General features: G+C 43.3%; 1 protein-coding gene across 1 annotated transcript in view; it reads left to right on the forward strand.

The window, feature by feature from the left end:
- The window catches only part of LOC115195273 (histone-lysine N-methyltransferase 2C), a 225,697-nt gene extending 213,483 nt beyond the window's left edge, over nucleotides 1-12,214 (forward strand). The window contains exons 52-61 of the mRNA XM_029755045.1: nucleotides 321-433; nucleotides 1,594-1,692; nucleotides 3,480-4,629; nucleotides 4,836-4,972; nucleotides 6,856-6,986; nucleotides 7,664-7,844; nucleotides 8,068-8,184; nucleotides 10,118-10,191; nucleotides 10,314-10,422; nucleotides 10,619-12,214. Coding sequence (XP_029610905.1) covers nucleotides 321-433; nucleotides 1,594-1,692; nucleotides 3,480-4,629; nucleotides 4,836-4,972; nucleotides 6,856-6,986; nucleotides 7,664-7,844; nucleotides 8,068-8,184; nucleotides 10,118-10,191; nucleotides 10,314-10,422; nucleotides 10,619-10,711 — 2,204 coding nt within the window. The 3' untranslated portion in view covers nucleotides 10,712-12,214. The remainder of the gene's footprint in view (nucleotides 1-320; nucleotides 434-1,593; nucleotides 1,693-3,479; nucleotides 4,630-4,835; nucleotides 4,973-6,855; nucleotides 6,987-7,663; nucleotides 7,845-8,067; nucleotides 8,185-10,117; nucleotides 10,192-10,313; nucleotides 10,423-10,618) is intronic.
- The last annotated feature ends 3,993 nt before the right edge of the window (nucleotides 12,215-16,207 follow it).

The raw sequence follows: 16,207 nt of genomic DNA on the forward strand, positions 1-16,207 counted from the left end.
AGTCCTATCTAGCCTTTATCGATCATGTCTGAGATTTGAAGTTTAATGAAATCCCCTAATGGTTGGGGATGATGAACCTGTTAGGTTTTCAGTTTCAGACTTTCAAAGTATAATATGGTTGTCTTAATTGATTTTGAAGAAGCCATGTGAAATGACCCAAATGCAATCGTACTAGCGGTCTGTTTTGTTCTTGTTCACCCGTCTTTCACCCAAGTGTTTTGATTGACGAATTGAGGTTGAAATTGCATGTTTTGTTGGTTGATACATTTAAGTGTTCTGCAATGTTGATGGTCAGTTTGATTGAGTTGTTTGTGTTTTAGGTCCGTCTGCCAGGGGAGACAGGCCTAAACCCCAGTGGTGCTGGAACTGCAAGGTGCTGGTTCTGGGAAACGGAGTCCGCAAGTCCACCAAAGACCTACCCTGCAGCAAACGGGTATGCCCCAGATCAGTTGTTGCTCGACTGAAGCAAATATTTTTATTTTACTAGGCAAGTCAGTTAAGAACAAATTCTTATTTACAATGGCAGCCAAACCCTAACGACGCTGGGCCGCCCTATGGGACTCCCAATCATGGCCAGTTGTGATACAGCCTGGAATCGAACCAGGGTCTGTAGTGACGCCTCCAGCACTGAGATGCAGTGCCTTAGACCGCTGCCACACTCGGGAGCTCCAAAAGTATTGTTAGTTAATTTGAACACGTTTAGTTATTTGAATTGTATAAGGCTGAAAGTCATTCCTATCATGTCTACAGTATCAGTTTGGTTGCTGAGGAATGAGATTTATCTGAGCCAAAAAAGGAATGAAAAAAGTAAAGCTAAGGCCTGCTTTTATGAATTTATCAACCCCTCTTTGGGATTGACAGTTTTTTTTTTGCGTTCTTATTCAAATTCATGTCATCATTTGCTCTTAGTTCCTCCAGCCCTCCCTTATGTACCATCCATATAAAGAGCTTGAGGTTAAAGTATACTTGGAGGACTTCAAAGCATGCGACCTGCCTCAAGTCCTCCCCTTAGGGGGGTACGTAGAAAACGGTTGCCTTATTATGCTAATCCCCATTCCCTTTGGGGAAGTAACGATCCGCCCCAGAACAATTACCAGTTTAACTGCCTAACCCCCGAGGGACCACTGCCACGACACACTTCCTTATTTACCACGGGAGGAGTCGAGATGGCCCGAGTTGAGTATGTAAATACAAGTCTGTTTAAATCAGGAGTTATCTTTGTCTTCCTCCTCTTCCTGCCAGCCCACACACAGGCTATGCAAATGTCCCGACTCTTTATGGCGTCAACACAATGGCTGTGGCACAGCAGGCTTTTTGATCCATAGGTTCCCATATGTAGGATATCTTGAGGATCACTTTCAGGAGTGCATATGGGGTAGTAGTAGTTTCTGGACTGTGCGTCTCATGCACGTTCAGGCAGAGTGGCCTTGTCTGTAACCTGGGTCATGTTCATTAAGGCAAAACGTTTTGCAACGGAAAACAAAAATGAGTTTCTCTAATTGCACAGGTTGTTAATACCTGCCCGTTTCACTGAGACGTTTCTTCCTTTTTGTGCTAATGTACATGATGCCGACTTGTCTCTGCTTTCCACAGGAGAGACCGAACCATGCGGGGGGCAGCATGGTCTTCTGCAGCCATAACTGTTTCGTCCTCCACGCCACTGCCACACAATCCAAAACCATAGACAGTAAGGTGTGTATCTCTAACTGTACTCAACACTTATCTTTTGCTCTCTTAGCTTTTTGAGAGAACCTCACTGATACCAGTATGGTATGTAGACAATTTGTACTGTCAAGAAAATCCTGAAAAAGTCCAGGATTTTTTTTAATGGTGTTTTCCAGGTCAGGAAAAGTAAAAATTATAAATTAATTTCATAGTTTCTGTTAAGGTAATTTATTCAGGCACATTTTATCAAAGGAATAAAAATCGACAGGAACGGAATGACACTTTAGTGCGTCTGTGTTTGCGAGCATCACCTGCATTTGTGCAAGATGAGTGGGCCGTTGCTCAAGTAGAGCAAGACAGTCGGCATTGCAACAGCATGTAGGCCTAGCCTATAAAATGATAGTCTGTTCTCTAAAAACTAGGTTGCCAATTCAAAACATATATTGTACCCCCTAAGGTCGATGTCCGCGCCCCCCCGCAAAAATCGAATTAGCATAATACAAAAATATATTTGTTGACTGATCTCTCTCAGATATATAGGACAGACGGTTCAGAACAAATTTCCTTTAGACTATCCGTTGTTCCATTCATTTGTATGGGTTAATAGCAGTAAGGCCAACATTTATTTTATCATATTCTTTTTTAAACTTCAAGGGGTCTTAAAATTCTAAATCAAATAGCAAAATGATCCTTGGTATGACCTTCCTAAAACAATTCCATATAGCTTAGCTCCCCGGCTTAACCCATAAGAGTCTAATTGTTTAGCTATTATTAGCATATAATGTTTTCGTCATGTCCCAAAAAACTTTCCACCGACACTTGCAAATAAGGCCATAATGTTTCTTAACTTTTTTTGAATGATTCATGTTTAATTTAAAATATTATTTTAGAAAGAATGATTCACTTCGCTGTTGTATTATTTGGGATTCGTTCAATTCCAGTTGATTTGGATGTATGGGACATTGCAACTCGATAGATGCTAGTCAGCCTGCAAAGTAAACAATTCTAAAGTAGCTAAGATAAATATGACTAAACCAGAAACATTTATTTTAGAAAATGGCCTACCATAGCCATTTGATCTTTGATATATTGAATGAGCAAATTTTTTCAAAAGGCATGAAATGTTATACATTAAGGGTGGTTAACCATTCTCCAGAAGAGCTAATGGGTGTGCAAGCTTTTATTTCTAATGGGTGTGCAGGCTTTTATTTCTAATGGGTGTGCAAGCTTTTATTTCTAATGGGTGTGCAGGCTTTTATTTCTAATGGGTGTGCAGGCTTTTATTTCTAATGGGTGTGCAGGCTTTTATTCCCCTCCAACAAAACACATTTTAGAAATGACCTGCTCAACCGGACCTTGATAAATGGGCTCTGATGTGTTTCACGAGGTAGCTCTCCAGACTGAGGGTTGACTATGTGTTTGATACAGTTGCCTAACAGGTATTCTACTGTGGGGGGTTAAGTACCTTGCTCAACGACAGGAGATGGTACATGTAATCAGAGAGCAGACTCCCAGAGAGCCTCACTTATTTATACGTACATAGCGACGTCGCCAATTGTTGGTCATGGAAATGTTTTTAAGTCATGAAAAAGTGTCTCCAAAAAAGATTCCAGCTGTCAAAATGTGTATGAACGTTGGTATTGTTATAATGGGTTGGACTCATAGATTGCATGGAGAATGAGTGGATTTATGTGTTCATTTAAGCGCAGTCAAAAAGCAGGTGGATTATTTTAACATGGTCTAACAATGACCAAAGATGCCATTGCTGAGAGGAATTTGCATTGGATTCCTAATGAGTAAACTCTCTTTCGCAGCCAAACATGTCTCCTCTCTTGCCTGAGTCGTCGGTCAAAGAGAGCCCGTCCAAGGTGCTCCACCAGTATAGTAACAACATGTCCACACTGGACGTCCACTGCCTGGCCCAGCTGCAGCCCAAACAGTCGCCCCCCTCCAGCCCCCGTCTCATCTCCTTCCCCTCTGAGAAACCCAAGCTGGACACTCTCAAGGTGACGGTCAAATTCAAGCCAAGGCCCAGGGCGGTCCACTCAGCCAGCGGGGGAGGTGATATGTTGCCGCACCACCACAAGCGCTGGAAGGGCCTGCGTTGGCGCAAGTGGAGCGTGCACATTGTGGTTCCCACTAGGAGAACCCTGCTGTCCTCTCTGCCCAGTGAGGACGAGATGGACAAGCTGCTGAGGAAGCTGGGTGCCTCTCTGCGTCCTGATCCCCTTTTCCGCGACCTTCGACGTTGCTGCTTCTGCCACGAGGAGGGCGACGGTGTGACGGATGGGCCCGCCCGGCTCCTCAACCTGGACCTCGACTTGTGGGTGCACCTTAACTGCGCACTGTGGTCATCGGAGGTGTATGAGACGCAAGCAGGCGCCCTTATCAACGTGGAGCTGGCGTTACGGCGGGGCATGGCGGTGCGCTGCGCCTTCTGCCAGCAGACGGGTGCCACCAGCCGCTGCCACCGGTTGCGCTGCGCCAATGCCTACCACTTCACATGCGCCCTCAAGGCCCAGTGCACCTTCTTTAAGGACAAGACCATGCTGTGCCACCTGCACCGGCCCCGGGGCAGCGACAGGGCCGTGGCGCCCGCCACTAACGACCACGAGCTGCGCTGCTTCGCAGTGTTCCGCCGTGTCTACGTGCAGCGTGATGAGGCGCGGCAGATGGCCAGCATCATGCAGCGTGGCGAGAACCAGCACACGTTCCGTGTGGGCAGCCTGGTGTTCCACACTGTGGGTCAGCTGCTTCCTCAGCAGATGGCCGCCTTCCACTCGACCAACGCCATCTTCCCCGTGGGCTACCGGGCCAGCCGCATCTACTGGAGCACGCGTCACGGCAACCGCCGCTGCCGCTACCTATGCTCGGTGGAGGAGAACGAGGGCCGGCCGGAGTTTGTGGTGCGGGTGATGGAACAGGGCTACGATGACCTGGTACTCACCGGCGCCTCACCCAAAGGTAAGGGGGCGTGGTGGGGTGAAAAACAGACGTGGGGGGGGGGGGGGCTTGCAACAGAAAATGAAAATGTCCAGGTAGTCCCTCTCTGTTTCAGTCAGTTTTAATGTCCAGCTAGTCGATCTGTTTGTCAGTTTTCTTCCATGAAGTGCCTTATGAACATGACCTTATTGACCTCACCCCCGAATATCCCTTTTGTTGTGTTGTAGGTGTCTGGGACAAGATTCTGGAGCCTGTGGCTGAGCGGCGTAACGAGTCTGGAACTCTGAAATTGTTCCCCGTCTACCTGAAGGGAGAGGACCTGTTTGGATTCACTGTCACTGCTGTCACCAGGATCGTGGAATCGGTAAGAGCAGAGATGGCAAGAGAGAGTAGAAGGTTTTAGGTGGGTGTATACAGTGCATTCGGAAAGTATTCAGACCCCTTGACTTTTTACACATTTTGTTACGTTAGACTTATTCACAAATTGATTCAATCGTTTTTTCCCCCCTGTTAATCTAAACACGATACCCCATAATGAAAAATAAAAAAATCAGGCCCTTTACTTACTTTGTTGAAGCACTTTTTTGGCAGCGATTACAGCCTTGAGTCTTCTTGGGTATGACGCTACAAGCTTGGCACACCTGTATTTGGGGAGTTTCTCCCATTCTTCTCTGCAGATCCTCTCAAGCTCTATCAGGTAGGATGGGGAGCGTCGCTGCACAGCTATTTTCAGGTCTCTCTAGACATGTTTGATCAGGTTCAAGTCCGGGCTCTGGTCGGGCCACTCAAGGACATTCAGAGACTTGTCCCAAAACCACTCCTGCGTTATCTTGGCTGTGTGCTTAGGGTTGTTGTCCTGTTGGAAGGTGAGCAGATTTTCTTCAAGAATCTCTCTGTACTTTGCTCCGTTAATATTTCCCTCGATCCTGCCGAGTCCCTGCCACTGAAAAACATCTCCAAAGCATGATGCTGCCACCACCATATAGGGATGGTGCCAGGTTTCCTCCAGGACACTTGGCATTCAGACTAAAGAGTTCAATCTTGGTGTCATCAGACCAGAGAATCTTGTTTCTCATGGTCTGAGTCCTTTAGATGCCTTTTGGCAAGCTCCAAGCGGGCTGTCATGTGGCTACTCTACCATAAAAGCCTGATTGGTGGAGTCCTGCAGAGATGGTTGTCCTTCTGGAAGGTTCTCCCATCTCCACAGAGGAACTCTGGAGCGACCATCCGGTTCTTGGTCACCCCCCGACCAAGGGCTTTCTCCCTCGATTGCTCAGTTTGGCTGGGCGGCCAGCGCTAAGAAAAGTTTGTGGTTCCAAACTTCTTCCAGAATGATGGAGGCCACTGTGTTCTTGGGGACCTTCAATGCTGCAGAAATGTTTTGGTACCCTTCCCCAGATCTGTGCCTCGACACAATTCCTTTGACCTCATGGCTTGGTTTTTGCAGTTGTGTGCCTTTCCAAATCATGTCCAATCAATTGAATTTACCACAATTAAGTTGTAGAAACATCAAGGATGATCAACGGAAATAGGATGCACCTGAGCTCAATTTCAAGTCTCATAGCAAAGGTTCTGAATACTTATGTATTTTTAATACATTTGCAAACATTTCTAAAAACCTGTTTTCGATTGGTCTTTATGGAGTATTGTGTGTAGATTGAGGGAAAACATGTATTTAATCCATTTTAGAATAAGGCTGTAATGTAACAATTTGGAAAAAGGGAACAGGTCTGAATATTTTCCGAATGCACTGTCGCTAACCCAGTTTGGGTTTGACTTTTGAATTTTCTTCTCCAAGGCCATTGGTTTGGGTAAATCAAAACATTTTTGTTAAAAGCACCAATACAAAATAGCTTCAACTCCATGAAGTGCTTTGAAGGAAAAGGCTTTTCACAGGCACAGGAGGTTCTCCAGCAGACACTATTGGCTTTTCAGTTGATTATGAAAGCACTTTTTCAATCGAAGGTTAAGTGGTGTAAGACATTTCTTTAAAAAATTACCTGTAGGAAAAACTGTTCAATATATCCACTTACACATCATAATGGAAACCTGCAATGCACTATTGAGTGTTTAAATTAAGTTTAAAACTTTTGGTCATTATAAACCCTCAAACCACTTAAATGTTAGAGATAATGAAAAATATATATTGTGTGTGTGTGTGTGTGTGTGTGTGTGTGTGTGTGTGTGTGTGTGTGTGTGTGTGTGTGTGTGTGTGTGTGTGTGTGTGTGTACGCCTGGATCTCCCAGCTCCCTGGAGTGGAGGCCTGTGAAAGTTATACTTTCCGTTTTGGACGGAACCCTCTGATGGATCTCCCCTTGGCCATCAACCCAACTGGCAGTGCCCGCTCGGAACCCAAGACCTGCACCCATGTCAAGAGGTTGGTGTTAAGGTATTCTGTATGATTTTACACTTAACTTCCTGCCATGTTTGTTTCGGCCACTGTTTTAATCTCTGGAAAACGTTGTCTTTGTTCTATCCACAACAAGGTGTTTTCTCTCTTCTTCAGTATCTTCTTTATGCACGTTTTTTTTAACGTCACTTCACAGATTCCTAGTTGTAGGAAACGAGTCATGAGGTTCCTTTGATTTAAATCAATGTAACAAAAACAACCGCTTTCCTCCATCACTCTTTTCTTGTGATGTCGTCATCCTTCATTGTCACGTCCATTTTCAGTCAATCTTGTACGTGTCACTGTTTTAGTGCTATATTAACCCATAATTCTGTTTATGTAAATTCTACTTTCTTATAAAGCTAGATGTTGGTATCCCTGCTAGAAAGGGTTTTGCTCTTAGCCACACAATAGCGGCCTCTCCACCCAATAACTAACTCCTACTTGATTCTCGTTTGGTGAAACTCTTACGGCCGTCCAAATTAAGCCTATTCCTGTACCTTTAAATGGACTGTCGCCATTAACAGTTAGGAGTGGGCATAATCTGGGTTCAGGAAGCCCCCATACACAGTCCAACCCTACAAAAGTAGTACTGTAATTCTAACTTCCTGTTGTGGAAATGCTTCAGGGTGTCTCGTGTGTTTTGGCTTCTCCTCTTCCTGTAGATCTCACACTTTGTCCAGCACCGGCGGCTCCTCTAAATCCATGCAGACGGTTGGCAGCGTGGGTGTGGTGGAAGCACCAGAAGAGGTGACCCCCAAGCAGTTTGCATCCGTCCCCTTCCAGTACCGACGCATGAAGGCAGAGTGGAAGAGCAATGTGTACCTGGCGCGCTCCCGCATTCAGGTGGGCACCTTTGCCACTCTGTGCTAGGGCTACATGCGGTCTCTACACATCACTGATGCAGATTCAATATACTTCTCTAACTTATTACAAACGTGTCATAAGCTATTTTGTTTTGATGTACATTGATTGGGTTATGACTGATATGGCAGCATTCATAGTGGTTGTTTGCTGTCGAGTTAAGTTGTTTGAGGTGTTGACCCGCACTGTGTCTGTCCTCGGGCAGGGGTTGGGTCTGTACGCCGCCAGGGACATTGAGTCCCACACCATGGTGATTGAGTACATCGGTACCCTCATTCGCAACGAGGTCGCCAACCGGATGGAGAAGATGTATGAATCCCAGGTGAGTTTAAATAGTCATTTTTACCACAAGACTAGATACACTACATGTGTAAGGCCATTCTGCTGTGTGCTTGATTTTATACACCTTTAAGCAACGGGTGTGGCTGACATAGCCGAATCCACTCATTTGAAGTGGTGTCTAAATACTTTTGGCCATGTATCCGGCCTCCTAAAAACATAGCGCCTCCAGAAAGTATTCACATTACAGCCTGAATATAAAATGTTGATATTTTTGTCACTGGCCTACACACAAACCCCATAATGTCAGTGGAATTGTTTACAAATGAAAAGCTGAAATATTTTGAGTCAATAAGTTACATGGACTCACTGTGTGCAATAAGTTTTTAACATGATTTTTGAGTGACTGCCTCATCTCTGTACGGTCCCTCAGTCGAGCAGTGAATTTCAAACACAGATTCAACCACAAAGACCAGGGAGGTTTTCCAATGCCTCGCAAAGGGCACTCATGGGTAGATAAAACATTATTTACAAAAGCAGACATTGAAAATCACTTTGAATAGTGTATAAATACACCCAGTCACTACAAAATATACAGGTGTCCTTAACTCAGTTGACAGAGAGAAAGGAAACCCCTCAGGGATTTCACCATGAGGCCAATGGAGACTTAAAAACAGAGTTTAAATGGCTGTGATAGGAGAACACTGAGGATGGATCAACAACATTGTAGTTAGTGCATTCAGACCCCTTGACTTTTTCCACATTTTGTTACGTTAGCCTAATTCTAAAATTGATTATAGTTGTTTTTCCTCAATCAACACACAATACCCCATAATGACAAAGCAAAAACAAGTTTAGAAATGTGTTAATTTAAAAACACATTTACATAAGTATTCAAACCCTTTACTCAGTACTTTGTTGAAGCACCTTTGGCAGCAATTACAGCCTCAAGTCTTCTTAGGTATGATGCTACAAGCTTGGCACACCTTTATTTGGGGAGTATCGCCTATTCTTCTCTGCAGATCCTCTCAAGCTCTGTCAGATTGGACGGGGAGCGTCGCTGCACAGGTATTTTCAGGTCTCTCTAGAGATGTTAGATCGGGTTCAAGTCCCAGTCCAGGCTCTGGCTGGGCCACTCACACTTGTCCCGAAGCCACTCCTGCGTTGTCTTGTCTATGTGCTTAGGGTCGTTGTCCTGTTGGAAGGTGAACCTTCGCCCAGTCTGAGGTCCTGAGTGCTCTGGAGCAGGTTTTCATCAAAGATCTCTCTGTACTTTGCTCCGTTCATCTTTACCTCGATCCTGACTAGTCTCCCGGTCCCTGCAGCTGAACATCCCCACAGCATGATGCTGCTACCACCATGCTTCACCGTAGGGATGATGCCAGGTTTCCTCCAGATGTGACGCTTTGCATTCAGGCCAAAGAGTTCAATCTTGGTTTCATCAGACCAGAGAATCTTGTTTCTCATGGTCTGAGAGTCCTTTAGGTGCCTTTTGGCAAACTCCAAGCGGGCTGTCATGTGCCTTTTACTGAGGAGAGGCTTCTGTCTGGTCATTACCATAAAGGCCTGATTGGTAGAGTGCTGTAGAGATGGTTGTCCTTCTGGAAGGTTCTCCCATCTCCACAGAGGAACTCTGAGTGACCATCGGGCTCTTGGTCAACTCCCTGACCAAGGCCCTTCTCCCCCAATTTCTCAGTTTGGCCAGGCGGCCAGCTCTAGGAAGAGGTTGGTGGTTCCAAACTTCTTCCATGTAAGAATGATGGAGGCCACTGTGTTCTTGGTGATCTTCAATGCTGCAGACATTGTTTCACTGTCATTACGGGGTGTTGTGTAGATGGGTGAGAGTCAATTTAATCCATTTTGAATTCAGGCTGTAACAAGTCGAGGGGGATGAATAATTTCTGAAGGCACTGTATCTACAAGACAAGCATGGCAATTTTGTATCTTACATATTTGATTCTATTGCTGTGCTGCAGAACCGTGGAGTCTACATGTTTCGCCTGGACAGTGAGCATGTCGTCGACGCCACCATAACAGGCGGACCAGCAAGGTAGGAGTTTCTACGTTCCAAATACATCATTTGACCCCCACTTATGTTACATTTCAATGCTGAGGTCAAGCTAGTCATTTCACTAGCATTTAGAAAAGTTGTTTACCCTTTATCATCCTCAGATATATCAACCACTCCTGTGCCCCCAACTGCATCACTGAGGCCGTGAGCTTGGAGAGAGGTGTTAAGATCGTCATCAGCTCCTGTTGTAATATCCAGAGAGGAGAGGAGGTAAGATATGTACCTTTCATTAACAATATTACTTTATATTGGGAGTAGAGACTGGGAATGAATTGCACTGTAGCTACCTCAAACATTAAGCTGACACATGAATAACAATAGTCTCGTCATATCAAGCATGCATCTTTATCAAAGTTTTGCATGTCGATAGAGCTGGATTGAACTGATTTCTCTCTCTTCTTCTTAGCTGTGTTACGACTACAAATTTGACCTGGAGGACGACCAGCATAAGATCCCTTGCCACTGTGGTGCAGTCAACTGTCGGAAATGGATGAACTAGAACAGAGTTGCAGGAAAAGACGGGCAACGACACTTTAAAATTACACACACACGTGCATTCCTTATAGGCTTGTTGGTTGATACGCTATTACTTTAAAAAAAGAATTTATCGGGGGAAGAGACTGACCGCAGAACTGTTAGGGGAATCAAAAGGCAGAAAGACTATTTTTATAAAGGCAGTGAGCCGAGTCTTTCACTCTGCAAAAAAGAGTTGAGATGGATTTTTGTTAATATTAAAAAGTGTGAGAGGGAAATGGGTTAAGGGATTGGGGTAGAATTCACCAGTTGACCAGGAGAGTTTTGTGCTGGCCACCGCCTTATTTAGTTAGAGAGGCAGGTCCTCCGGATTAAGAAATATATACATATATAGTTACAGAAATGTAGACGCCACTGAACAAGGAATGTACAGAGAGGACTTCCTTAGGGACAAAGCTAAGGGATTATTAACTTGCACTAAAAACAAAAAATTAGTTAAATACTTGATTCCATGAGTCAGTTTGTTTTTGATTTATGTAAAATAAGAGATTTTTTTCGTATTTATTATCAAATGAAGTTATTTTTTTAAATGAGGAGAAAGCGTCACCGGCAAACTGCAGCCCAGTCTAATCAGAACGTGTTACTATATACAATGTGTAAATATCTGTAAAAAAGGAAAGATGAAATTAAGTAAATGATCAGCCAAATGCTACCTTAGCTTCATGGATGATTCTTTTGAAAAAAACAACAACAAAAAAGTATTTAAGAAGGATATCATTGTGCAGAATGTGTAAAAGTCCAGAGTATTTTTGTTTTATTTAGAATGTAGTTGTGTTGTCTAAAATTATGACCACTTGAAGAATGTTTTCTGTTTCTTTAATTTTACGACAATTTATTTGCATTGACACGCGCAATCTAAGAATTGCACAGAGCACCAATCAGAGACTGTTACATCCTAACCCTTAGTTAATCAGATTTGAACGTAGAATTAGAGAACTGTGAATTTAGGTTGGAAACCACCTACACCATCGGTTAGCTTCTTTAACTGTATCATACGCACAGTAGTCTGATTTACCTCATGCAGTTAATTAACAGACACATGTTTAAAAAATATGTCTTTCACTTACCCGTTGCAGGGGACTCCATTATGCTTTTGACAAAATTTGTTGTTTACATTTCGTTTGAAGAAGAAACATGCTGGGTAGTTGAGAAAAAAATTCTGATTTACTTCTTGACTCAATCACAAAAGTCAATCTGGTACTAGCATTTTTCTGACCAGTTTGAAATGAAGTTTTCATTTGTGTGCACAAAAGTCGGTATAAACAGTACATGGCATGTATGTTTTCAAATTGTACATAATTTTCCCTCGTACAATATTCAGACCTCTTAACAGTATGTGTATTTTCTTTGTCCTGTATAGTAGTATCTAATGTAAGAAAAAAAAATGGAAGGCTTTTTAAAGTATACAGAGTGTGATGGGTTGTGGAATCAGATCATTTACAAAAAATAAAATATTTTACATCTGAAATTTGCTATATCTCAGTTCCGTGCCACTTCTGTACTGTGGGAGGAAATGGACCAAACTTTAATGTCAATCAATTGCAAATTAGACAAGGCATGTTCATACTTCAATTAACATTTATTTGGTTGTCTCATTTGCAAGATAATTACTCAACTGCACATTTAGATAAGGAAAAAACAAAACAAATCATAGCTCACTAGAACAGTGCAGGACAGACGGCTAGTATGATCCAAGACTGCTATAGTCTTCAATTTACTTTGGGAAATTGAAGACTATCCCTACATTTCCATTTACCCAATTCAACATGATTTCCATAGACTGCACACAATGTCAATAAACCTGATGATGTATAAAGTAGAGCTAATGCAGTGTAGCCCAAGGCTCTCCAACATACCTGATTCTAATAATTAGCTGGTTGTAGAGCGGAATCGGGTTAGTTAAAACTGGGGTTGGCGCAAAAACCTACAGGAGGGTAGCTATCCAGGACCAGGGTTGGAGAGCCCTGTTCTAGCCGATCAACATTTTCAAAGAAGTTGCTGTGCACAATTCAAGGGTATGACTGACAAATACATAACTTCAAACAAAATTCCAGTGAAATATTTGTACAATAGAAAGTTTCTGCCAAAGACAATTTTACTAAATAAAATTAAATGGTGTATGTCATAGTAATTCAAGTGGAACTGACAGCATTGTAACATTAAATCTGTTTGTATACACCCCCAGGAAGATTTTTTTGTTTTACATATTATTTCCACATATTCATAGAATGTTTGGGAATGACGTATAATAAGGCATTTGTGAACATTTTTAAGCAATATAGAGTGGGAAACAGCTGTGCTTTTAGAGAGTTAGACACGAGTAAATAAAACCTAATCTGTCTTGCCCAGGACCGGAGACTCCGCAGACCGGTGCGCCGTAGGCTTATATGCAATTAAGCCATTTGCCACATGGGCCTGGCATAATTCACTTTGAACTGGACTGTGTTTACAGGCAGTAGTAACAGCGTGACTTTAGAATGCATTCGCCAAAAGCCATAAAATACACTTGAATCGATTTCTGCAAATATGTACAGTGCCTTCGGAAAGTATTCAGACCCCTTGACTTTGTTACGTTACAGCCTTATTCTAAAATGTATAACATAAAAACTAAAATCACATTTACATAAGTATTCAGACCCTTTACTCAGTACTTCTTGGGTATGACGCTACAAGCTTGGCATGCCTGCATTTGTGGAGTTTCTCCCATTCTTCTCAGCAGATCCTCTCAAGCTCTGTCAGGTTGGATGGGGAGTGTTGCTGCACAGCTATTTTCAGGTCTCTCCAGAGATGTTTGTTTGGGTTCAAGGCTGGGCCACTCAAGGACATTGAGACTTGTCCCGAAACCACTCCTGTGTTGTCTTGTCTGTGTGCTTAGGGTCATTGTCCTGTTGGAAGGTGAACCTTCACCCCAGTCTGAGGTCCTGAGCGCTCTGTAGCAGGTTTTCATCAAGGACCTCGCTTAACTTTGCTCCGTTCATCTTTGCCTCGATCCTGACTAGTCTCCCAGTCCCTGCCGCTGAAAAACATCCCCACAGCATGATGCTGCCAGGTTTCCTCCAGATGTGACGCTTGGCATTCAGGCCAAAGAGTTCAATCTTGGTTTCATCAGACCAGAGAATCTTGTTTATCATGGTCTGAGATTCTTTAGGTGCCTTTCACTGAGGAGTGGCTTCTGTCTGGTCACTACCATAAATGCCTAATTAGTAGAGTGCTGCAGAGATGGTTGTCTTCCTGGAAGGTTCTCCCATCTCCACAGAGGAACTCTTGTCAGAGTGACCATCGGGTTCTTGGTCACCTCCCTTGCTATGTCTTGCTTGTCCTATGTTGCTCTGCGTGTGCTCACTGCTCATCGATTGTCTGTATTGTAATTGTTTTTAATAACCTGCCCAGGGACTCCGGTTGAAAATTAGCCGGCTGGCTAAAACCGGCACTTTTACTGAAAAGTTGATTAATGTGCACTGTCCCTGTAAAAATTGAACTCAAACCAAGGCCCTCCTCCCCCGTTTGGCCGGGCGGCCAGCTCTAGGAAGAGTCTTGGTGGTTCCAAACTTGATCCATTTAAGAATAATGGAGGCCACTGTGTTCTTGGGGACCTTCAATGCTGCAGACATTTTTGGTATCCTTCCAAAGATCTGTGCCTTGACGCAATCCTGTCTTGGAGCTCTACGTACAATTCCTTCGACCTCATTGGCTTGGTTTTTATTCCGACATGCACGGTCAACTGTGGGACCTTAGACAGGTCTGTGCCTTTCCAAATCATCTCCAATCAATTTAATTTACCAGAAGTGGACTCCAAGTTGTAGAAACATCAAGGATGATTCATGGAAACAGGTTGCACCTGAACTCAATTTCGAGTCTCATAGCGAAGGGTCTGAATACTTATGCAAATAACATTGTTTTTAATACATTTGCAAAAATGTCAACTCGTTTTTCTTTGTCGTTATGGGGTAGTGTGTGTAGATTGCTGAGGATTAGATTAAGGCTGTAATGTAACAAAATGTAGAAGAAGTCTGAATACTTTCCGAAGGCACTAAAATACCACGATAGTCCTCTTACATTTGGGAACTTCACGGTCCTATTGATCAAACAGTAATGAAAAGGTAGGCTCTCTCACTCAGTTATGCACATCAACAAGGGGTGTGTTTGTAAATTCACTCGAGTGCCTGGGTGCTCCGGCCAAGGAGTAGGGTTGATCCGAGGCTTCTGACCTCACAACGGCACCCAAGCTAACTGGCTAAAGTTGGCTAGCTTGCTACTTCCAGACACCACTCTGACCATTTACTCACCCAAGCAGAGCTGGTTATGCTGTTTTCATGTTATCTAAAGTGTTGCTGACAATTTTTTTTTTTTTTACTGACTGCTCATTCATAAATTCCTGTTATTCTGCGCTATGGCACACTCAGACAAGAGTGCTCTGAAATTGGAGTAGATAGCATATCTCTTGCGTTCGTAAATTCGCTCTGGCTAACTGGAGCCGTTCAAGCACAGCCTAGCTAACTCGCAAAGCGATTCACATTTCATGCTTGCTCAACAAATGACACCTGCATCCCTAGCCACAAAAAAATGATGCGGGGAAAAAGGTCACAAAAACATTTCTAGCCCAATGACCACTCAAAACCCTCCCAAAAGGCCTGAAAAGTAGCAAAACATTTTTCAGCGAGAGGAGTTGCCATATCTATACAATAAACCATTTTTCCATAATGCTATTGAGCCAATTAAGAAGGACTATCATAGTAAATTGTAATGACATTAGAACAAAATTTGTATGTGGCAAGAGAAAAGAATTCGCCCTTAAACTCACCAGAATTTATCAATGGATGTCAATTTAACTCGTTTGACAGCTTGGATTAAGCAATAAGGCACAAGGGGGTATGGTATATGGCCAATATACTTGGGCTAAGGGCTGTTCTTATGCAAGACACAACGCAGAGCCGTTAACCGCTATATACCCACCAATGTTTTGTTTTACCCATGGTATATGGTCTGATATACCACGGCTTTCAGGGCTCAAACCAGGTTTCTAACTGTAATTATAAACTGGGTGGTTTGAGCCCTGATTGGCTGAAAGCCATGGTATATCAGACTGAATACCACGGGTATGACATAACATTTATTTTTACTGCTCTAATTACATTGGTAACCAGTTTATAATAGCAATATGGCCAATATACCACGGCTGTGTCCAGGCACTCCAACAGAAGCAAATGTATAATTCTCTGCATTTAGCTTGTCAGTTTCATTGAGAACTTTTCCCCATAAAAAGAACTACGTGAGGGAGTTCCATAACTTCCATTTCAAATTTCCACCCGGGCAGCCCCTGAGACCCAAGAACTGAGCATGCATAAAGCACTTCGCTTGATACCGTTGTCTTTAAGCAGTCAACATTGGAATGCAGTTTAAACCACTTCGGAGCAAATATATGTAATGCGCCCAGTCTTTTTCCAGTGCTTTGTGTGCATTA

The sequence above is a fragment of the Salmo trutta genome, chromosome 6, assembly GCF_901001165.1.
Source record: "Salmo trutta chromosome 6, fSalTru1.1, whole genome shotgun sequence".
Taxonomy (NCBI): Eukaryota; Metazoa; Chordata; class Actinopteri; order Salmoniformes; family Salmonidae; genus Salmo; species Salmo trutta.